Raw genomic sequence first — 24,030 nt, forward strand, 5'->3', positions numbered from 1 at the left:
TCCGTCCTTCAGCTGTCTGTCCGTCCTTCAGCTGTCTGTCCGTCCTTCAGCTGTCTGTCCGTCCTTCAGCTGTCTGTCCGTCCATCCACGGTACCGTTTACACCCGTCAGCTGTTGGAGCCGTTACTGGTGGAGACGGAGGATTCAGTGGAGCTGAAGTCTGGAGTTTAAAACCAGAGGATGGAGGACGACAGGACTGATCCAGTCTGACTGAGGAGGAGGAGGACCAAAGGAGGTGAAAGAGGACCAAAGGAGGTGAAAGAGGACCAAAGAGGGCCAAAGGAGGACCAAAGGAGGTGAAAGAGGACCAAAGGAGGACCAAAGGAGGTGAAAGAGGACCAAAGGAGGACCAAAGGAGGTGAAAGAGGACCAAAGGAGGTGAAAGAGGACCAAAGAGGGCCAAAGGAGGACCAAAGGAGGTGAAAGAGGACCAAAGAGGGCCAAAGGAGGACCAAAGGAGGTGAAAGAGGACCAAAGGAGGGCCAACAAAGGTGTTGACATATTCAAAACAATAAAGACAAAATATTAACAAAACATACAGAAAAATAATTAACAGTAAAAAAGAAACAAAATATAGAATGAAATTAAGTAGAAAAAGCAACAAAATGAACAAAGTAATAAACAAAGGGAAGAAAAATGAATGAAAACCTGGAACAGTGATTCACCAGAAAAACCCATGGAGTTGGATCAGTGACAGATGGACACACTGGGTTCACACACACACACACACACACACACACACACACACACACACACACACACACACACACACGTGTGTGTTGAGTTCAGTGTGTCTAACCTCAGTCATCTCCTCAGTTTCATGAATGCTTTAGTCTGTCGTTCCTCACCTGAACCTCTTTGCTCATGAACAGTTTCTCAGTGAACTCCAGCAGACAGTCTATGTGTTTACAGACAGAGGCCGGAGGTTCACTCAGGCGTCTGCTGAACGTTGTCGTACGCTCATTGTGGGAGGTGGAGGTTCCTGCAGCTGCAGTTCAACTGTATGAGATCAAATGGATGAAACAAACACGAAGTGGAAACAGCGGAAACTCCACAACCCACAGAACATTTGTAGAACATGTGTAGAATATGTGTAGAACATGTGTAGAACGTGTGTAGATCATCTGTAGAACATGTGTAGAACATCTGTAGAACATGTGTAGATCATCTGTAGAACATGTGTAGAACGTGTAGAATATGTGTAGAACTTGTGTAGAACATGTGTAGATCATCTGTAGATCATCTGTAGAACATGTGTAGAACATGTGTCACTGTAGTGTCCGCTGTGAATGAAAGGGTTAAAGCAGGTTCTTCCTCCAGACTTTGCGTCAGAACCTGAACGTTCTTTCATCGCTGTCATAAACTGGACAAATATAAATGTATATGGTTTGAGAATTCTATAAATGTGAAGTCTGTTTGCTTTTATATAAAGTTCTACATAGCTCCGCCCCTCGGCCCCGCCCCCACTGCTGAACTTGTTCCACAGTGAAGGTAGAACAGGAGCCGTTCAGATGGACCACCGTTGGACTACACCTACTGTCAGTAGTAGGAGGTCCACTGTGGAATAACCTGCGCCCCCCCCCCCCCAAATAAGCCAGTGTCCAACAAACAACAGCTTTCAACCTTCAGTGGAAAACCACAGACACACTGACTGTGAACTGACCGACCACTCATCACATCCAGTCTGTGTTGAATTCTATAGAAATATAGAAGGGAATGGATGTACGACAGCGTCTGAAGGCCACAGAAGAAAACAACACCTGTCACTACGAGAAGAAAGTCCTCATATAAAGAGAATAAAGTCGTAATATAATAATCCTAACATAATAAAAACTACTTCTTATAAATGACGGTTCTATTACAGATAGAACTGAGGTCTGAAAACGACAGAAAAGATGAAACTGGATCAAACTCAGTCGTGTGTTTGTGAATTGAATCAGTTTCAAAGTAAAAGTGATTTTCAATAATTCAGTTTTCATTCATCCACGTCCTGAAAACCAGATTTATTTATTAAAGATTAAGAAACTCCAAGCAGCATATTCATAAATAAAATAAGGGTCTCCTTCCACGGCGGTGGTGGACTCAGCTCCGACTGTCCGTGACCCCCCTGTGACCCCCCCGTGACCCCTCGGTGACCTCCGTCAGGTCCTCATCAGGGTCCTGGTTCCAGTTCGTCTGTTTCCTTGTGTCGGTCTTTTTCCAGACTCCTCCTGTTTCCACCCCAGAACATGACTGTGACCTCTGACCTTTGACCCCAGGTCAGGGTCAGAACAGGTTCAGGATGAAACTCTGCTTCTGTCTCGAACCGGTTCAGTCTCACAACGATGATTAATCAGATCAATGTAAACATGAAACATGAGCCTGAAAATAAAACGATAAAGACGTTTGAAATTCCTCCAAAACACTGTGGAATTCTGGGACTTAGAGTCCGTCAGCTCACACACACTTTAACAAGAGTCAGAATAAGAGTCTGTTAATGATGGTAAATATAAGGAACACTGGTTGAATTCAGGACATTAAAGTGAGTTTGTCCATCGTAGGTTTTAGTTTGTGTTTATATTTTCAGTGTTAAAGAGTTTAAAGTTAAATCAACAAAGATTAAACTGAGCTGAACTAAAAGTCTAAATGTAGATTTTACATTAATCAAAGATGTTACAATAAAAATAATCGATTTATTGAACTGAAATGAAGTCGTTTTTTTCAGTTAAACACATTAAATACATAATTTGTGTTTTCATCTGTTTTTATGTCAGAACTTCTTCAAAGCTCTTATTTCTCTTTTTTTATTGATTAAATTAATGGAGTTAAATCAACTAAAATAATATTAAATCTGCCTCTGGATGTAACTGTTCAGTTTGACTCCAAACGTTTAACATTTATGATCAGTAAATAAATGTTTGATTCAACAGGTTTCTATTCAACTGTATTCATTTAAACTAGTTTTAAAGTGAATCATGTTGATTAAAACATCAGAAACTGATTAAACATATATAGATACTGTAAAAACTACAAATACCACACCTTCAGTGTTTAAATTATGATGGTGGTGAATGTGTGGACTCAGTTTGAACCTTTGCGTCGTATTTTCAGGCCACACGTGAAATAAAACAACAGAACAAATATTCAACACTTTCGTCTGAACCATTAAAACACTTGCGTCTTTTCAAACATTTGAATTGTTTTACAAACTCAACGTCTGCGTTTCTGTCAAATTCAGAAAATACACGAACATTTCTTCTGCAACGAATGGACGTTACATGAACCGTAACCATGGCGACCGAGCTGCTGTTTGGTCCGGTGTTTTTCCCACAGACCACAGAGCCCTGGTGCATCATGGGTAATGACGCTGACTGGTATAAAATGAACCCATGTCTAGTTTAGTTTTTGCTCAGATTAAACGTCGGTGACGTGCATTTGCTGAACGTCTGGTCCAAAATAAAACCGACGATGGAGAGAATAACTGGACGAAGGCGACAAAACGTACGATAAAAACACATGGAGCGTAAAGTCATGGACACAGACGTCATGTTTTCAGGTGCAGTCTGTCAGGCTTTGATTAGATGTTTGTCGTAAATAAAAGTTCAGTTTGTTTTCCACTTTCTTATATTTCTGTGACTCGACTCGAACAAACATGACTGGTTCTGTTTGAGGTAAAGACGTGACCATGTGACCGACTCCCATCTGTGATTTAAATATTAATTAAATCATGATCTGATGAATTCAATCAAACTCTGCTCATCATCTTTTAATTCTTCAAACGTTAGTTATTTTGTGTAACTTTTGTTAACGAAGCCTCAAATGTGACATTTAATTAAATGTTTCTATTCATTAGTTTCACTTTTTTCTCATAAATCGACTGTTTTTCTGACATAAAACACAGAAAACAATTACTGAACAGATGGTTAATTAATGTCATGTGATGTTAATGGATTGTAAAACGCTCACTACTGTTTTCTTGCACAACTTTGTTTTATCAGTTTTAAGCTCCACCCTGTTCGTTTCTTTAGCTCCGCCCATAAATAAAAACAGGATTCAAATCAACATCCTGTTTATGTTTTGGACCAAAAACTCAGCAGTCATCTGATTGGACGGTTTTGGCGCCAAATGAAAGGAAATGTTCTATAAAAACACGCCCACTCAGCTGTAAAATATGACCCAGATAAAAATCCACTGGCCCCGCCCACCCTGCCCCCCTTGACCCCACCCCCAAAGGATACAGATTTACAGTCAAAGTAAGAAAATGAGCGTAGACTTCTGATTGGAAAAAGAGACGTATATTATATATAGAATAGAAAAGAACTCAGGTGTGTGTTTTCTTCTATATCGGGGCGTACAGGTGCATAACAGTAACATGTCCCTACAGCGGTGCATCATGGGTAGTCGTTTACATCGATGAGTTGTGGAGAGACATCGTTTAATTTCGGCACTTAGAAAACAATCACAATGAATTTCGCGTCATTGTTTCATATTGAACAAAATTTACAAAGCCATTCAAACAGTCAGAACGTTTCAGTTATATATAGATTTTTATCTCGTTTTGTCGGTTTTTTATTGAACTCAACTTCAAAAATTGAGAATATTCAAAATACACTTGAACCCACTGCGTTCTCTGAGTATTTACACAAATGTACAAGAGCAGAACCACACCTGTCCACCAGGACCAGGGCTGGGACCAGGGCTGGGACCAGGACTGGGACCGGAACCAGGACCGGGACCGGGACCAGGACCGAGACCAGGACTCCAGACTGTGAACAGGACCCTGGACCTGGGTCTGGATCTGGACTCTGACCCTGGACCTGGGTCTGGCCTCTGACCCTGGACCTGGGTCTGGATCTGGACTCTGACCCTGGACCGCCCTCTGTCTCCTCTGAACAGGTAGTGAGATACAAAATCTTTTTAATTTACATGTTTGTTTTTTTTTTATTTTTTTAAATCTTCTATAATTTTTCTCTGCCCCCCCCCCAATCCCAAACTGGACCAGAGTCCACGCCCCCACGCCTCCCGGTCCTATATGGATGTACTGTGGGTGGCCTCAATGGCTTCGGGTATGGGTCCTGCGGAGACTGCCTGGTAGGACATGGGCATGGGGGTCTTGCCAGGGCTCTGTCGGAACAGCCCCCCGTTGGGGGCCCTGTGTTTGCACATGGAGCCGCTGAGCGGGTGGTGGGGGGGCAACGTGGCGCTGCCAGGACCCTGTGCCGGGGGCAGCGTCCTGCCTAGGGTCCCCCCATGGTGAGGGTGGGGAAGAGGGGGAGGCGGCATCCCCTCCCCCGGTAGGAAGGTGGTCACAGCGAGCGCCGAGGGGGGGTAGTCCCGAACGGACTCCGGGCCCGGGACCAGCGAGGCCTGGCCCGGCGCCATGGTACCGATGTCCAGCGCAGAGATCTCGATAGAGGGGCCGGGGATCTGCTTGTGGGCCAAGTCCTCGTCCAAAAGACTGTTCATACGACGGTGCACCTGTTCCAGATTCACCTCCTTGTCCTATAAGAGGAGGAGGGGGAGGGGGAGGGGGCGGAGACAAAGGGGAGGGGGAGGGACACAGAGGCTGAGATTGGCGATGGGCCGGTTTCTCAGACTGATTCAGGTCCATGCAACCACTGAACCAACCAGCATGCCAGGAAATAGACCGGCCCGCCCGCCGCCCGCCGCCCTCCGACCTGACCCGGTACCAGTAGGTCCAGAGCCCACGTGGACTCGGGTCACACCAACAGAACCAACTGGACTCAATCTACGCCTTGAAATCAAACTTGGCCAGTGAGGATTAAAGATGTCTGGACACAAACAGAACCGGGTTCAAAGTCAACGTGGACTGGACTCATACGATCCAGTTCAATTTGTGACCTGGATCTGTCAGAACCACCAGAACCACCAGAACCAGGAAACATCAACAATACGGTTCTGTTGGTGCTGGAAATGAAACCACTGAACCGGTCTGGAACCAGTCCAACCGGTCTGATGTGGTCTGACCTGGAGTGGTTTCTGTTAATGTTGCTTCATCAAAAACTGAACCTGAGCAGAACGGCATGATGGGAAATCTGTCCAATGGATGTGATGTGAGTTGAACTACTGTAGAAGATGAAAAAAGTCCAACACTGATCTGTGGGTTATTGATCAGTGAATATTGACCATTAATGAAACAGATTGAAGATTTTTACATCATCAGCTCAGAAATTATGAAGATGATGGTGAAGATGAAGGTGATGATGAGTCCAATCCAGTTGTTGTACATTTGTTATTATTGATATTTACAATAAAATTTAAAGAAAACTGAAAATAATGAATTAAAAACCATGAAATAAAACAACAGCAACATTAACAGAACATTTACTTTGATATTAGATTGAATTATATTAATATTTGATTATTATTCTGTTCTATTGTTAAAGTGACAGTGGGTCATTTCAGACACTAGGAGGCGCTCAAACCATGAACTAAAGACAGAAGGTAATGATGGATCTGATGGACTTTGATCATGGAGGACTGACGTAAAACAACAGGATTTTACCGTTAACGGAGGCTTTAAGGGTTAATGTTGACCGTGTTTACGCCGTTAAAGACACAGCTGTTGTTGTTTATCTGTGATCTGAGAACAGACTGAATATTGTTGATGTGTTTGATGAATGTCCTGTTAACGTGTGTCCTCTGGTCTACGCTGTACCTGGGTCTAAACCTGTTCTGGATGGATCTGGATCTGGTTCACAGACCCTTCTGAACGGCACCGGTTTCATCGTACGAGGCCGATGTTTGGGTCTGAACCATCATCTGCTCGTGTCTGAACGCCGCTGGTCATGTGACCTTGTGTTTCTATGTTTAAAAGAAACATGGCCGCCGCTTTAGCTCCGCCCATGCATTAACGGACAGGTGGGTGTTTCCTGTTCTTCCACAGGTGGGCGTTGGTCTAAAGGGTCACGCAGAGGTCAAAGACGCCGCTGCGGACATGGATCGAATATGAAACCCTAACCTGAACCCACCGTCGCTTCCCAACGGACCCTGGATTCACCTGGACTTGAGGTTAGTCGTCATGGTAACATAAAAACACACCTACACTGGAGTCATCCACAATGTCATAAGGGGCGGGGTTACGGTCATATGACCTACCGTGCCACAGGCTTTAGGTTTATTAACCCTCTGTTGTCCAGGTGAGTGTATTAAACACACTTTCCACTTCCTGTTCTTAAAGCTCAGATTATTTGAATTCAACAGTTGTTCATTTTTGTCTGATTGTTTAAATTCTGATCCATCCATTAAATCCATCCCATAATAAACAGTGTTAAATTCGTACACTAACACCCTTCTACCAAGTGAGTAAAAATACACACTGACACATTTAACATTTAATATCTGCCCTAGAACCAAAAACAATAAGAATATGAACCAGCGTTGGTGTGAATCACTGACAGATGACAGGAGGAACTAATAAAATAATTCAAAATTAAACTTCAATTGATTCAATGATTGAAACTATGGTTTGTTTCTGTTACAAACCTGTCATTTAAAGGGTTAAATTATGACAGTTATTGAGTATTTGGTATTTTTGTTTATGGATCAAGTTCATGAAATAGAAAAAAAACTTAAAAAGGTTAAAAACTAACTGTAAAACGCTGTGACATCACCAGGACCCAGTGCATATTATGGGCTGTCGGTGTTAATGTGACTGACACCGAAGGGTTAAAGACTGCGTTTACAGTCGATGCTCAAGGACGACGTCGTGGTCGTTTCTTGGTTTTATCCGATGTTCGATGAGTCTTTAACTGAACCCGTCTTATTCCTGAAGGTTCACACTCTAGTTTTTCTCGTTTCTATGGTTACAGATGTCTGACTTTTTGACTTATTCTAGTTGTTTAGTATGACGGCGTATTAGCGCCACATCGGAAAAATAAAAACACTCGTCACTACGAGAATAAAGTCGTAATGTTTCAAGAATAAAGCCGTAATATTGAGAATAAAGTCGTAGATACAAAAAGCTCGTAATTTAACAAAAATGTCATACTTTTATGAGATTACAGTCATAATATTTTGAAAATAAATTCGCAATAAAGCAATTAAAAGTCGGTCAGTTCCTCCTCCACTAAAGAGGTAATTTACTCCAGATCTGTTCAGTTTCTATGACGAAACAAACCCCAACATGTGCGAGCTGTCTTCAAAGTCCTTCGACTAACGCTAATGTGTTGATGGTGGGCGGGGCTAACAGGCTCAGTATTTGGTGGGCGGGGCTAACAGGCTCAGTATTTGGCCTTTGTGCGTAAACCCCAAATGAAAGTAGAACCTCAGAAAATGTTCTCAGTTCTCCATTATCAGACCAGTGGGTACGACTGTATTCTGGTAAATTATGGCATTTTTTACACCTGTTTTTAAATTACGACGTTATTCTCGTAATATTACAACTTAATTCATGTAAAATTCTAACTCTTTTTGTATTTGGCTTCATTCTCATAAAGTTACAGGTTTTATCTTGATATTTTTCAACTTCATTCTCGTAGAGACAGGTGTTATTTTCTTACGTGGCCATAATACTCGATTGTATTTATTTATTTTTTTACTTTCTTTGATGCTAGTTTTGTTCTTCAGTCGTCGATGTTCGGTTTGAACATTTACTTTGACTCTTTAATGTTGTTTTACTGATGATGGTGTTGGTTCTGATCAATGACCTGTTAATTATTAAACCTGTTAATTAGGGTTCGGCTTATCCCACTGTTGTTATACTGTTATCGTAATGATCAGCTGATGTAAAAATGAAATGATTGTAATTTTCAGGAGTGAAGACGCTGCTTTTAGCTTCCATGGCAAACACCAATGAATGATTTGAAGATGTTTTGATGGTTGACATACGAGGCTTCTGTCAGTTTATCTTCAGACCTTTAACTTTAATAGTTTTACTGATATTTCAGATTATCGACATAATTGTTCTGTTCTTGTAGGTCACATGTAGATTCAGTTTTCATCCTGTTATTTTTATTTTTCAGACTCTAGAATGGACCTTATTATTGGGATTAAATAGTGTATGTTTTCAATTAACCCTTTGAAACCATTTGTGTCATATTTGCTACACCAGGTTCTCAGACCTTTATCTAATCAGTAAGATCAATACTTTGATTAAAAACCTGTTATATTCAACCCCATATGTTTTTTCTGCCCCCTGGTGGATTATGTCACTATAACCACTGGAGAGGCTTTTTCAAAATGGCCACTAACATTAAATCATCCAACTCACATTTTGTAGGAAAGTCTTTGGTAATTTTCAAAAAGCTACATTAAGAAAAACATTTATATTGTTATTTGGTTGAAAATTAAAAAATATCAAAATCATGGTGCCATTCAATGGAAATAAAAAGGCTGTAAAAAGTTTTATTTAAAAAAGTAAAACTACCTGAAATGTTTTATATTTTTAAAATGTCACTGGTAAAATGTATTTTTGCTGCTAAAGTTTACGTTGTTTTGAGCAAAAAGTTGCCAAAAACACCAAATGTATTAAAAGTGATACAAAACATGTCATGAATAAAATGATATCACAAAAAAAGTTTTCAGAATATGTTAAGAGGGCTAATCAACATTTCAATTTAAAAAAACAAACAAAAAAACCCCCAGAATTTTGTGGCTAATTTTTAACAGATCCAGTTTTAAAGGGTTGAAGGAGATGGAGGTGAACTGTCAATAAACAAACCATCAATAAACAAATATGAGCTTCCAGTTGAACTACATGAACCAGCTGAACTAGTTCAACTAACTGAACTAGTTCAATCAGTTGAACCAGCTAAACCCTGGTTCCTCATCCACAGGTTTGTTCTCGTTGAGTGTTCTCAGTTCGTAAAAGGCTGTGACATCGTATTGATTATTGGATTAAAAGGCACCGAACTCGTCCGGACGTTCCCTCGTTAGTCACTGGATGCTGTGACCTTTAATTATCCTGATTGAGTGACAGCGGGGTCAAAGGTCAGCGCTGATGAGATGCACTCACACAAAGCAGAGCCAGAAGGAACACAAAGGCATTATGGGAATCAGGAGGGTTCACAATCGGTGCCTCGTTTACAACGTTAATTATTGTGTCATCTGCAAAGAGGGAAAGCCACCATTGAATCAATAGCAGTTAAAAGCTCCTGTTCGGACGCTGCACAGTTGATCAATTTTCTGATAAGAAAATGGATTCTTCAGAGTGAGAAGGTAATTAATGAGCTGGAATCACTAATGACTGGCTTTAACTCTGATGTTCAGGACAAACCTGTTTGTGAAGTGCGACGTTCTTCAGTGTCCTGAGGTGAACTTTGGTCCAAATCAGTGACGATGTTCAAGTTCATTAAAGGTTATTAGATCTGACTTTGATTATTTACATGTATAAATAACAGTTTTGTTTCCATAACTCAGGTCAGATACTGCCTGAGGAAAGACATCTTTCATGATATATATATTTTTTGCGTTTTTACTTTTGTCCAAATCACCACAATTAATACAAAAACATTTAAATTGTGATATTTTCCCCAATTTTTGGATTCAAAACCAGTATTTAACTCCATAGAAACACTGTTGCCATGTATTATATTAATTAGTTTAATTAGTATTTTGCATCTCCTCCTGGTTAAAACCTTTAAGAAATTATGAAGCGTTTTTGACAACAAATTAGGACAAATGGCTAGATATTTACTTTTTTTCCACCTCTCACATACTGCATTTTTGTCCCCTTTTTTGGTTTGATTTTTAGATTTATTTACTGAACTCTGTCCAGTTTTTGGAAGGAAATAGATTGTTATATTTTTGCAGTTTGGAAATTAAAAAAAAAAAAATCACTATTTATTATTTAGTAAAAGTTTGATGTTACTAAGGCAGTCGACTTAAACTCAAAGTAAGACTTAAAACTGTGTAAACCTGGATGTATTTAAGCAGGAGTTTCACTTAAAAACAAAATATAACAAATTAAAAATGTACAGATTTTAATGGATTACCTCTTTAACCTCAGTGAATCCATTTATGTCCTCAGTTTTTAGGAATTAGTAAATGTTTTTGTTATGTGACTGTGCTGACTTCATAGTTTTTTTTCTCTTTCTATATTTCCATGTGTTTCATCTATAATCTGTTTTTCATAGGAAACAGGAGGAGGCACATGGGTGACTGTGGACTGAAGCCCCGCCCACTGGAGAGGGGTGGGTCTTCATCCAGATATCTGACATTTTAGTCCTTGTCCATTTCCCCTTTGAACAAAATGCTGATGCTTATAGTGGAACTCCAGGGCGTGGACTTTAAAGTCAAACATGCCATTTCTTTATTCGGCTTTAACCACTCAACGGCCCCGCCTACTTCAGCTGACCAATCGTATCATTTCAAATTAGGGACATTTAAGCCGTCATGTACTTCATTACTAGTCAAGTGTATAGATTGGATTCTGGGCTTTTTTTGTTGCCAAATCACAGAAGAAATAATTTTTTGTCTTTTTAAATTTAGTTACTGGAATCAGACAAAAACAGCGATAAAAGGAAAAAAGGGGAGGGGCCAGTATTTCCCATCTTTCCAGGTCCTTTTATATCCATTCAATTCATTTCCCATAATTTAGATTATACAGTTGAGAAGCATCTGGAGAAATTCCCAAATATCAAAACCCTTGAAATGACCAGTTATATTGGACCTTTTCCAATAACTCTGAAGGCCACACCCCCTTCGTCATCATGGATTCAGATTTTGACTCATTGACTTTATAACCTGAGACCTAAAGCCTTTGAAACATTTTAAAAGTACAGAACTACATCTGTCCACTCAGATTCCTGATAGATGGAACATATAATCGATCATAAAGGAACTCTTATTCACTGTCTACAAGAGCGTCCAAAGATACAAAGGTTCTGGAAGGAGGCCATCAACTGTACGTCTGAGGGGTTTAACAGCAAGATTCAGTTTGTGCTAAACTTTGTAAACTGTGAATATATCCAAATTTAGTAAAAACTGGGAATATATCCAGAGTGTTTTACACAAACTAAGAAATAAACTGAAGCGTTGGACTGTGGACTGTTGTATAACAGGAGAACTGTGGATTTGAACTGGAAGAACATGGAAGAACCTTCTAATGGATAAAAGAACCATCGGACTGCAAAGACTGATGGATATGACCAAAGGAAAACTGGAGGAATTTATACAATTATGGAAACCGTATATGAGCATTATGGTATCTGGAAAATAGGGACATGTAATCCAAATTATTAGTTTTATTTTTTATCATCATGACTGCTGTATTTGAATTTTAGTTCTACATATATGTATACATGTTCATAAGAAATATATATATATATATATATATATATATATATATATATATATATATATATATATATTTGCGCAAGTCTACGTGGTGTGAATGGGTGTTGTTGTGATTCATGTTCTTTATGTATATTATTATTCACTTTGTTTAGTTTCATAATAAACCTTAAATACCAATAAAATATTGTGGAAAAAAAAGTACAGATCTGCTTGGATTCCTAATATATAAAATGACATCATCTGCGTATAATGATAACTTGTGCTCTTTAGTATTGGCCGACAAACCAAGTATCAATGGTTTAGTCCTGATTAATTCTACTAAAGGTTTGATACTTATAGGGAACAGAATCGGGGACAGGAAACATCCTTGACGTGTTCCTCTTTTTAATGGAAAACCGTCTGAAATACGACCATTATCACGTACTCTGGAAGTGGGAGTTTTATACAGTACTGTGAACCAATCGATAAAGGTTTCATCTGTTCAGAACCTGCCAGTCCAGCCAATCAAACGCCTTCCCAGCATCGAGGCTGAGAAGGCGTAGGTGGGTGTGGCTGTACCCAGGGGGGTGAGCTGATATTCTGTAGGGGTGGGTTTTAGGGTTGATAGTTGTATAGAGGTCTATTCTGACCTGTGTCAATAGCTTCTGCTTCATCCCAGCCTCTCTCTCTGTCTGTCCAAATGTCCCTCCTGCCCTCCGATGAAGCACTTGTAATGTCATTATATGTCAATGGACCAGAAACCCTTCCCAGTCTGTAATCCTTAGTAACCTGCACGAGATCATAGACAGGCAAGAGTGAATCAAAACGACAGGAGGAGAGATGGAGAGAAGGACAGGAAACAGAAGACACGTCTGTCCACATTGACATATAATCTGCAATCAGACGGACACATGGACCAGGATGGAGGGACAGATCTACAGGGCCACGCCCCCTTTCAACCAGCTGCTCACACTTTAGTTTATGGATCCACGTCAAAACCCGTCACGGTCCCGTCACATGACTGACGCCCACTTCCTGTCGCTCGGTGACGCCCACTTCCTGTCGCTCGGTGTGGTTCTGAGGTAGGACTGAGTGCTGGTCGGAGGTAAGTGTTGTGTTCAGGTGTCGTAACGGCGCCTCCATGTGGTGCATTTATGACATCGTATCAGAGCCACAGAAGGAAATAAAAACACTTACTACGAAAATAAAGTCGTAAATTATTGAGATAAAACCCGTAATTTTATGAGAATAAAGTACAACACAAACAGTCATAATTTTATAAGAATAAAGTCGTAATATTATGAGAATAATGTCATAATTTAAATACAGGAGGAAAAATATCCTAATTTCCAGAATACAGTCGTACCCACTGGTCTGATAATGTAGAACTGGAACATTCTGTGAAGTTCTACTTTCATTTGGGGTTTACGTACAAAGACCAAATACTGAGCCTATTAGCCCCACCTACCATCATTACATTAGCATTCGTCGTCCGCTCCAACAGAAGTGAAAGTTGCTGCTTCGTTTGTAGCGTTCGCTGTAACTGGAAACTGTCATCAACAAGGATTAAGGCTTAATATTTAGAAATGAGGACTTTTTATTGCAATATTGCAACATGATTTTCAAAATATTACGACTTTAATCTCATAAAAGTTTTTTTTTGTAGAATCACGTGTATAAACTTTAGTTCAAATCTAAACTTCACTGATTTTCGCTCCGACCCTGTTCTTTGTGTGGGGTTCGTTTAAGGACTGTTAATTGATGTTAATTAGATGCGTCTTTGGACTCATTGTGCTTCGTTATTTGTTCATGCAGTTCTTTTGTTCTTTAATCTGTAGGTAGAACTGGGTTTGTCCTGGGTTTCATTAATTAGTGTGATGTTGAATTAACGTCTGTACGGTTGAATCCAGTCAGTTGGTGTCTATTAGGAACAACAGCCCCTGATTGGAGCCGACTGTGAAAATGTCATCTTTTATATGAAAACCCAGTGTGAGCTGCACTTTAAGGTTCTCCTCCACAAGATAAATGACTCGTCTCTCGACGTCTCATCAGGATTTCACATTAAAATGGAACATGTCCAAAAGTGTTAAGACAGTGTGTGTGTAGTCGACAGCGTTCTCCGTCTGCGCTTCGACAGCCTCGTTCTCCTGCTAATTATAATCTCCTTTCAGAACCCTCGGGTGCAGGAAATTACCAACGCCTCGCTGTAGAAAATGACTTTAGAACAATAATTCAATACAGAGCACTTGAATGGTTATGGAGCTGCCACTGTGGGAATTAATTATCATAGTCTGGGAGGGGGCATGCAGGGCAAACCCTCTGACCCCGGGTGGGCCGAGAACCAGGGCTTTGTTAGTCCCAGGGTTGGTCTTTAAGCCCAGGTCAGACCAAAGTTTAGGATGTTAAGACTGATCTGAATAAGTGCTGTTGTACGTCACACCACTTCTTATGTATTTGGAGCGTTATACAGACGCATTTAAGACCTTTAACGTGTTATTCAACGTCATCTGATGGCCTAACTCTAACCCTCAGTATTTGTATTTGACGCAGCGTGAATGCACACGAGGAAAGCTCATAATGTGTACAGACAACACAAATGAAAAGTATTGTGTATAGAGGGTATGCACTAGAGCGATTATAGTGTTTCACTGATTAATCAACATCGGCCAATATGTAGCCGATGTATTAAGTTTTGTGCTGCGCGGAGATTCTGTTGCTCGCTGCTCCTGCATGTGTGTGTGTGTGTGTGTGCTGCCCAGAGAGTCAGACGAAAAGTAAAGTGAGTTAGTTTCACTTTCACTCCTGCTTGGACAATGACGCTATCACCCCGACACACAATCACATCACGGAGCTACCCCTCCCCCCCCAACAAGGATCCCCACGCTCTGACACCCCCCGGCAAAAATTACGGACCGCTACCACGCGCTCGGACATGGATGGACTGCTAACTAAACCCCCCCCCTCCCAAAAAAAAAAAAAAAATCACGGACCCCCTGTCCCATTAAGTATTCCACCCCCCCCCCACCCCCACACACCCATGTCCATGCACTTCCTGTCTACCTCACAGTTTCATTCTGCAGGCACGCCTGGGTATTTATAGTGTAGGGGAGACCAGGGACAGTTGTAACTCTTGCTACTGTTCCAATCAGGAACAACTTAGGACTCACCTAATTCACTCTGCACATGCTCAGTTTAGTCCTTAGTCCACATGGGCAGTTGTAGTGCCGTGAGGCAGACACATCCAAATTTGTGAGTGAAAACATCATTGTGTGGTCAGTCATATTTTTTGCTTTAATTATTTTTGTGATTGTATAGTTTACATACATATAAGATTATTATATCCTGTGTAGATCAGTGTTCTTATTTCAGATATCGGCTGACATATTGGATATTGGCTTTTTTTAGCCCCCAATATCGGTATCGGCCCCAAAAATCCCATATCGGTTGGGCTCTAGTATGCACATATGTCACTTCCCCCCCAGGCCACGCCCCTTTCAGTCAGACTGAGTGTCTTAAACCAACCTGTTCAACATGACGGAGTATAGCAGTAAACACAGCCAGAGAAAAGGGAACATGTGAAATCTGAAATTAAATGAAGGACAGTTGGACTGGACATGGATCTGTACGAGCTACCAAAGAACAAGTGGTCCATGAACACTGACATGTGGACACAAACGGAGGATCCAGACCTGATCCAGGGGGGAGGGGATCAGTGCTATTTGGACCTGAAACAAATATACATGGTTTCATCAGGACTGACAACCAGGGTCCAAAACTAGGGCCCAGAACCAGCTGATCCAAAGGCTCCAAAACTAGGGCCCAGAACCAGCTGATCCAAAGGTCATTTCCAGTAGAGCGTGGACTGACCCCAGTGAATATATGCATGATCTACTGGGACTGAGCAGATTTACTGAGTCTAGTTCAGATCCAGTCCTTTATCCAACACAGATACTACTGCTGTGGACCAGCAGGGGACGGTCTGAATTAAAGGGGCGTGGCTCAGGGGGGAAGTGTCGTATGTGCATACCCTCTATTGGCCTGTTATCTGTACGTATTTTAAGCTTTCCACATGTATGTTCACGCTGTTATTAACCCCCTGTCCAACATGAATGGATGCGAAAAATACCACGCACTGAGGGTTAGGGTTATGTGAACCGGAGATGTTGACGTAAATTGAAACGAGATCAAATGGCGTTGAATAACATGCGAAAGGTCAAAAATGTGTACGTACAAAACGCTAACCACCATAAGAACTGCTGTGACATACAACAGCATTTCATGAGATCTGTCTGTAGTTTGAGTGTTTTTAAATTCATCTAAGTTAGTTCTTTTTCCAGCTGGTGTGGTGCTGGTCTTTGGTCTGAGCTGGACTTTCCGTGGTTCAGTGAATGCATCACAGAAACAGATGTTGTGTTCAGGTTAAAGACGAGGTGAGTGAATCGATGGACGAGCAAAAGAAAAAATGGAGGGGACCAAATTTGATTTCAATGTGTGACCTGGACTGAAGTGTCTGTTTGCCCCTCCCCCTCCCGTCCTAACCCCCCCTCTACACCTGGGTGCCCCCCCTTCTCTACAGCTGCGTGTACTGCAGCTCCACTAAGTCGGGGCTGGCGTCTGCGGTTGGATCCTTAAAGTAGAGTGTGGCAGTGTCCTCCCCCCGGGGGCCCGTCCGTCGGGCCCTGTGCTCGGTCACCTCTTTGGGCGTCTCCTGGCGGCAGCGGTTGCCGTTCCACCACGCCTCCAGGCCGGCCACAAGGCAGGCCAGCAGCAGCCCGGCCGCCAGGATGCAGAAGATACCGGCGAAGCTGTGCAGTTTGAGGGAGCGTCCGTCAGGGTGTGCGCTGGCGTGGACGTGGAGGTCGCAGCGTCCGGTCCGAGGCCACCACTTCTGCTTCAGCACGTCCAGGTCGCCCTTCTCCTGCAGCTCCAGGATCCTGGAGACCAACGGAAAACACAACAGCCACACTTTAAAACAGCTTCAGCAGCTTTTGTCAGTCATTTAAATAGAGTTCAAAGTAAAAAAAAAACAACAACTCTGCAACAGAGATCTGTCATCTGCACATTTATGGAAATACAAGATGATTCACAAAAGAAGAGTTAGAATTCAGGAAGAAATCTGTAATACAATGCACTAATAGACCCGCAACAGACCCACAACAGACTCAGAACAGACAGAATAATATGATAATTATATGTTAATGAAACAACATTGTACTAAATGACACCATTTAATCAAGAAAACTAAAGTCAATCTAAAACATTATTTCAACTAAAACTAATGAGACATTCAAGTTCATCACAGATAAACTGTAAATATCACTATTATTCTGCTTTAAACTGTTAAAATTATGTGGAAAAGAGTTATTTGAAATAAAAATACAAGATTTTACAAGAAAACTAATAAACTGTATTTAGTTTTTGTGAATTAATCACATTAAAAAGAATAAAATATGAAAAATTGAAGTGCAGTAAAAAAAAATAATTCACACTGAACTGAAAGTGGAAATGAAAACTGAATATTTATCTGATAAATGACTGTTAATGGAAGGTGAACTGGAATGGATTCATAGAATTCAGGGATTTTATTCAGGTTTGTTTAAATGATGAAGATAATTAAACAAAAGAGAAATAAACAGGATGAGAATCTAAAACTAAACCCACTTTAATCCAGTTGAAGACACAGGCCACATGACTTCACCATAGATTTCTGTCATTAAATCCACACGATGCCTTCAAGTGTAAAACAGAAAAGTGCTGTATAATCTAATCCATTAATATTCTTATAATAAAAGACGACGCAGCAGAAAAACCCAGAAAAGCCTCTGATCTGCACTTGCCTCTAATTCTATTATTGAAACATTATCGTCGCCGTGACGATGTTAGTGACGCTAATCAATGTTCAGCCTGAAAATGACATTAACAGAACATGGAATTAAACCTGATATTCAGAAACATCCCACAGCAGGGGGTGCTGCAGGCCACGCCCACATGTCCCTGAACTATTTATGTCGAGCGGGGTGGGGGTGTCCAGCATACGGCCCGTGGACCAGAACCGGGCCCAAAAGGCTCTAGTCGGGGTTTGGTACCAAATGTAAAAAGGACACAGAAGACATTAACATAAAGGATTTTCAGGTTCTAAAGTGGATCAGAACCAGGAAAATAAGAACATGATAAACTATAAATAATGACAAATATAAACTTTACTGTTTGTTTTAGTGCAAAAACGTAAAATTATATGAAAATGTTTATATTTACAAACTATCCTTTAACAGTAAAATATAACAAATCTTAAATGTCTTTATGTAAATCAGTGTAATTGGACCAATCTTTAGTCGTGTGTATTTGGAGATCCACTGTATCTGTACGTTATAATAAACATCTATAAATGATAAACTGAGGCTGAATATTGATCCAATTACACTGATTTATAATAAGACATTTCAGGTTATTCATGTTACTTTTTTTTAGGGATTGATTCTCAGATTCACTAAATGTACAGAACATACAGAGAACTGAAATACTGTTTGTGACCTTGTTAAATGCCATGCACTTAAAAAAAAGAAAAAAAAAGCGGTAGAATAAGAATAGGAATAAATAAAGACAATATTTTCAGGACAGTTTGTAGATGGAAACAGTTTCACGCCATTGAAACTTTGAGTAAAGTTTGTATTTGAGTTTATTTCTAGGTTATTATTATTTACTGTTTAAGATCCTATTAGAACTTGACCTTTGACCTCCCTGTCCTAGGGGGCGTTGTGTCCAGTTTATGGCGTTTTGGCGGCATCTGTCCATAAATGCAACGTGATATCATGACTCACAAAAATATACACACCACCTTTAATTGGCCTGTTTTCTGTACGAATTAAAACCATTCCACATGCAAGTTCATGCTGTTATTAAGCCACACCCAACATGAACTAATGCATCAAATACAGAAAACTGAGGGTTGGGGTTAGGGGTTAGGGGTACTGTTAGGGGTTAGGGGTTATGTGACTGGGAGATCTTGGCGTAAATTGTCACGATCAACTGCCATTACATAACACGCCAAATGACAAAAGAACTGGTGTGACATACAACACTATTTCATGAGATCAATCTGTGTAAGCGTCTGTTTTTGGTGCATTGTGTGTTGCATGGTCTGTTTTGTTGTGTCGCCTCTTTTGTTGCATCATCTATTTTGCGTTGCATCGTCTATTTTTGGTGCCTTATGCATTGCATGGTCTTGTTTTGCATTGTGTCGTCTGTTGCATCGTCTGTTTTGTTGCATCGTCTGTTTTGTTGCGTGGTCTGTTTTGTCACGTTTTCTGTTTTGTTGCGTGGTCTGTTTTGTTGCGTGGTCTGTTTTGTTGCGTTTTCTGTTTTGTTGCGTTGTCTGTTTTGTTGCGTGGTCTGTTTTGTTGCGTGGTCTGTTTTGCGTTTTCTGTTTTGTTGCATGGTCTGTTTTGTTGTGTCTTCTGTTTTATTGCGTGGTCTGTTTTGTTGCGTGGTCTGTTTTATTGTGTGGTCTGCTTTGTTGCATGGTCTGTTTCGTTGCGTCTTCTATTTCGTTGCGTCTTCTGTTTTGTTGCGTGGCCTGTTTTGTTGCATCTTCTGTTTTGTTGCGTTGTCTGTTTTGTTGCGTGGTCTGTTTTGTTGCGTGTTCTGTTTTGTTGTGTGGTCTGTTTTGTTGTGTGGTCTGTTTTGTTGCATCTTCTGTTTTGTTGCGTTGTCTGTTTTGTTGCGTGGTCTGTTTTGTTGCGTGTTCTGTTTTGTTGTGTGGTCTGTTTTGTTGCGTCTTCTGTTTTGTTGTCGTCTGTTGTGCGTTGCGTTGTCTGTTGTGTTGTGTTTCTACTGCTGCCTGGTTGTGCAGAATGATGGCCTTCATTAAACCAACTCCACAGATGTACAATCTGCTTTTACTGCAGTAAAATCAGACCAATTTGCTGGGTTTAATCAGCTCAAGCCTGCGTGAACATGTTGAAGGTCAGCGTGCTGCAGCCCCCCCCTAAAAAAAACACCCTCAGGACAAAATAGTTTTACAGCACAAATGAACAGCAGGAGTACCAAAGTGTGTGAGGTTATTAATGTGAGGATTATCAAATGAAACCGGGGGACGGAGGGACCGCGGCGCTGATGGCTCCACGTATTAGCATGTGCAGATAATGGGTTCTGAGCTCAACAATAGCTCTGCCCTCAATTTAACACCCGCCACATTATTCGTGGTTGTCTCCAAACGCGGCGCCGCGAGGACGCCTCGGGCCGTTGGACGCCTGCTGAACCGGGCCCAGACCGGTGCCGTTAATAACCAGCGGTTCTGTCTCTATTCAGCGCCGCAAATTAATCCTAAATAAACACAGAGCTGCTTAATTAAACAGGAAGTGTGGGGGAACGTAGGGGGGCGGAGCCAAAGGGGAAAACGAAGAGTTGGGACGAGGGACGGTCAGAGGTCTATGAAGGGTTAACAGGACGCAGAGGAATGTTCAGGGACGGCTCGTAAACAGCAGCGTCGACACATTTACAGCAAAGGGAAGATGATTTAGAATTCATACCATCATCTACTGACACGATGACCTTTAACCTTTGACCTTTAATGATCTGGACAGGGGAGCCAGAAGAGACACACAACAGTACAAATAATATGATAATATGTGAATGAAACCACAAAATGACACCTTTTAATCAACAAAACTAAAGTGAATCTAAAACATGTCCAATTATTTCAAGTAAAACTAATGAGACGTTCAAGTTCATCACAGACAAACAGTAAATACCACTATTATTATTCTGCTTTAAACAGTGAAAACTATGTGGGAAACACTTATTTAAAATAAATAATATAAGGTTTTACAAGAAAACTAACAACAAACTGAAACTTTATTTTGCTTCACACTGAATATACTTATATTAATCCAAAAAACCCAGAGCTATTTCTGTGGCACTTCTCAAATAGATTTTTCTCTATATTTAACCTTTCTTAAGTGATTTATTATTGTTTAGTCTAATATTTTGCATTGTTAAGTGGAAATGCGGTATTTTCCTATATTTAATGTACCGTGAGCATGATGATGTTCATTAAAGCTCAAGTTAAAGTTGAAGATTATTTTATCAAAAACAGAAAACTGAAGAAAAAGTAGCTTTTACAGTAAAATCTGTCATTAACTGAACATAACCCCAGTGTGTCCATCCACTGTCATATATCCAGCTCCCTGGGTTTTACTGGTGAATCAATGTTGTAGAAGATGACGGTGTTTCCACGGTAACTACGGAGCCTCTGAACGTCCAAATATGGTCATATCTGATGACCATGAAAAGATGAAGAACTGTATTTTACACAAATTATTTCAATATATTAACAGGTTTAGTGGTTCAGAAGTTATTAAACAGTTTAGATCAGTAGATGGTTTTTCTTGCCAGTGGCTGTTTGAGACTTTAAGGGTTGAAAAACCGTAATAAACTAAACTGGATTCTGAGCCGCTTAGAAAACTAAATACTAACTACACGTCACACAAACAAATATGGGGTCGGTATCAAAGCGTTTTCCCAGGAGGTTGGTGTAGTCCACGGTCAGTGAGACAGAAGTTAAAACATCCTCCAGGCTCCTGATTCAGGCCACAGGTATGTCGAGCATTTGCGAAGCTTCAGGCGGTGGAGAAAAGAGAAATGAGAGAAAAGTTTCACTTTCACTTCAGTGGGGGCACGGACTGCACCGTACCCCCATAGTATTAGAAGGAGGACGGAAAGTGACGCACGCACGAGAGCAGTTACCAACTAACACACATGTATCCAACGGCTGTACTGTGCATGTGCGGCTGAGTAACTCCCCCCACCGACGAAGCACATGTGTGTGCACCCCCCCATTACAGACCACCACACCAACAGATGAATTCCACAGGAAACACTGACTGTATCCAATGGTTCAATAAATCAATCATTAAGGAATATGACATGTTTTTTTCATGAAGTATAGAAACAATATTTAGCTTTTATTCTTATAGACTGTATTGAAAAAGAAATTCAGGTTCTCAGTCAAATCACCGCTCATCAATTAATCGTTAATCGATTGATAAGGTCAACCAACTAATGATTAATGGATTAATCGATAATTTGCATCCCTAGTGGGTATACTCTCATTTTTTGCCATTTTTAAAAAGTATCCCAGAAAAACACCCTGTTTCAGAAACAGTGACACGTTAGATGACTATTTAATTTACACAAAAATACATTCTGCCTTTGTTTGCATTTCCAATAATCACGCATCCTTCAACGAGACATGCAGTGACCTGTCAATCAACTGAGGTGGCACTGGTACCTGAGGAGGTGTCCAATCAGTTTCCAGAGGTGGTCAGCACTAGTTAGCAATATTTTCCTGGACATGACCCACCCTAGTCTACCTCTGATTGGCTCATCAGTCCTCATGCCTAAAGTTAACCGATCTAATCAGTGATGGTACCAAGTACAAGCCAATTAGAGGCAGAGTAGGGCGGGTCATGGCTTCACCATCCAAGGGGAAAACATGGGTAAATTGGCTGCAGACATGACTGAATGATTGCACGAGGGGGATTTAAGAGATGGTATACGCCCAAAAAATAAGTAGTATAGTCCAAGGTTCTAATAGTTTTGGATTTTCATTCTAGTTTAGTTTTATTTTGTTTTGACATTTTTCTCTAATTCAGTTAGTTTTAATTAGTTTTTAGAGCAGTTTGCTAGTTTTTATTCATTTTGATTTTTTTCTAAATGCTTAGTTTTAGTTTAGTTTTAGTATTAATTTTAGATTTGTCATATCTTTTCTCTTCTTCTCTGTCGTCATATTCAAATAAATCCCAGACAGGACTCTGCTGCTTTCTCCCAACTTTAGTCTCCATGTTTCCAGGTAGAGTGGGGACCAGAAGACGACTGGAAACCACAAGTGAACACAAGTGACGTCAAGTGTCGTATGGTGCCGCTAGCTAAAATTGCTAGAGCGAAATAAATCGATTTCATAACAATCTGACATAAAACGAAAAAAAGGGAATTTTATCCATAATTTTTATCTGTTTTAGTTAGTTTTGTAAACACACAATACATTTCCAGTAATCGTTTTTTCTTTTAATTATAGTTTTTATTTATTTCAGTTAGTGAAAATGTTTTTTCAATTCTAGTTTTCATCATTTTGTTAGTTTTCGTTAATGATAATAAACTTGGTATATTCTGTAAACCGGCGTATACCCTGGATTACACCAGTGGACGTTGGTGAAGCATAAAACATCAACGAAAAGTTCTGAATGCGACTGTAAATACGACCCGTTCCACACACTTCTGATGAACCTTCAGAACCTTTAGTCCTGAAGATGGGCTCAGATGTCCCACAGACTCATTTCCCATCAGCCCCATGGGGGTATGGTCACATGTTTCCTGTTTGTTGTCCTTCTCTGGTTCGGGGGTGAGTTTGTGCCTCCAGCTGCTCAATCACCACCGTCCTCCTCAGACTTCAGAGGCTTCGGCTCTGGCTCCTCGGACTCTGAATCCCACTGCTTTTCATTCCACACATCAAATCTGGGCCATTTCCAGCTGAGACCGGGTCCATGAGGGGAGGGGTCCATTGAGGTTCCCTTTAAAGTCCCACTCTTTAATGTGAAGGTCCGACCACACACCAACATGCCGTTCACCACAGACGTTCAAACATTTTGCAGCGTTTAAAGATGTTCTGAGCAGCTGTAAACATCGGACAGACCTTCTAAAACCGACATCACACAACAGGAAGTGAAATAAAGGCCGCAACGACCGAGGACGACGAACACAAAAGACATCAATGACTCTAACACCGGCGGTCAGACTCAAACAGGTCCTTCTATTAAAT

At 40.8% G+C, this 24,030-nt stretch overlaps 1 protein-coding gene across 2 annotated transcripts in view; it reads right to left on the minus strand.

Annotated features, from left to right (window-relative positions):
- Positions 1–4,251: 4,251 nt before the first annotated feature.
- LOC115415980 (glutamate receptor ionotropic, delta-1-like) overlaps positions 4,252–24,030 on the minus strand; it is a 242,015-nt gene continuing 222,236 nt past the window's right edge. Inside the window, exons 14-16 of one of the 2 annotated variants that reach the window (XM_030129659.1) lie at positions 16,909–17,149; positions 12,866–13,004; positions 4,252–5,480 (exon numbers count right to left, since the gene is read on the minus strand). In XM_030129659.1, coding sequence (XP_029985519.1) covers positions 5,032–5,480; positions 12,866–13,004; positions 16,909–17,149 — 829 coding nt within the window. In that variant the 3' untranslated portion in view covers positions 4,252–5,031. The remainder of the gene's footprint in view (positions 5,481–12,865; positions 13,005–16,908; positions 17,150–24,030) is intronic. The other variant, XM_030129660.1, reaches the window with a different exon arrangement.

This window comes from Sphaeramia orbicularis, unplaced genomic scaffold (genome assembly GCF_902148855.1).
Source record: "Sphaeramia orbicularis unplaced genomic scaffold, fSphaOr1.1, whole genome shotgun sequence".
NCBI classification, from domain to species: Eukaryota; Metazoa; Chordata; class Actinopteri; order Kurtiformes; family Apogonidae; genus Sphaeramia; species Sphaeramia orbicularis.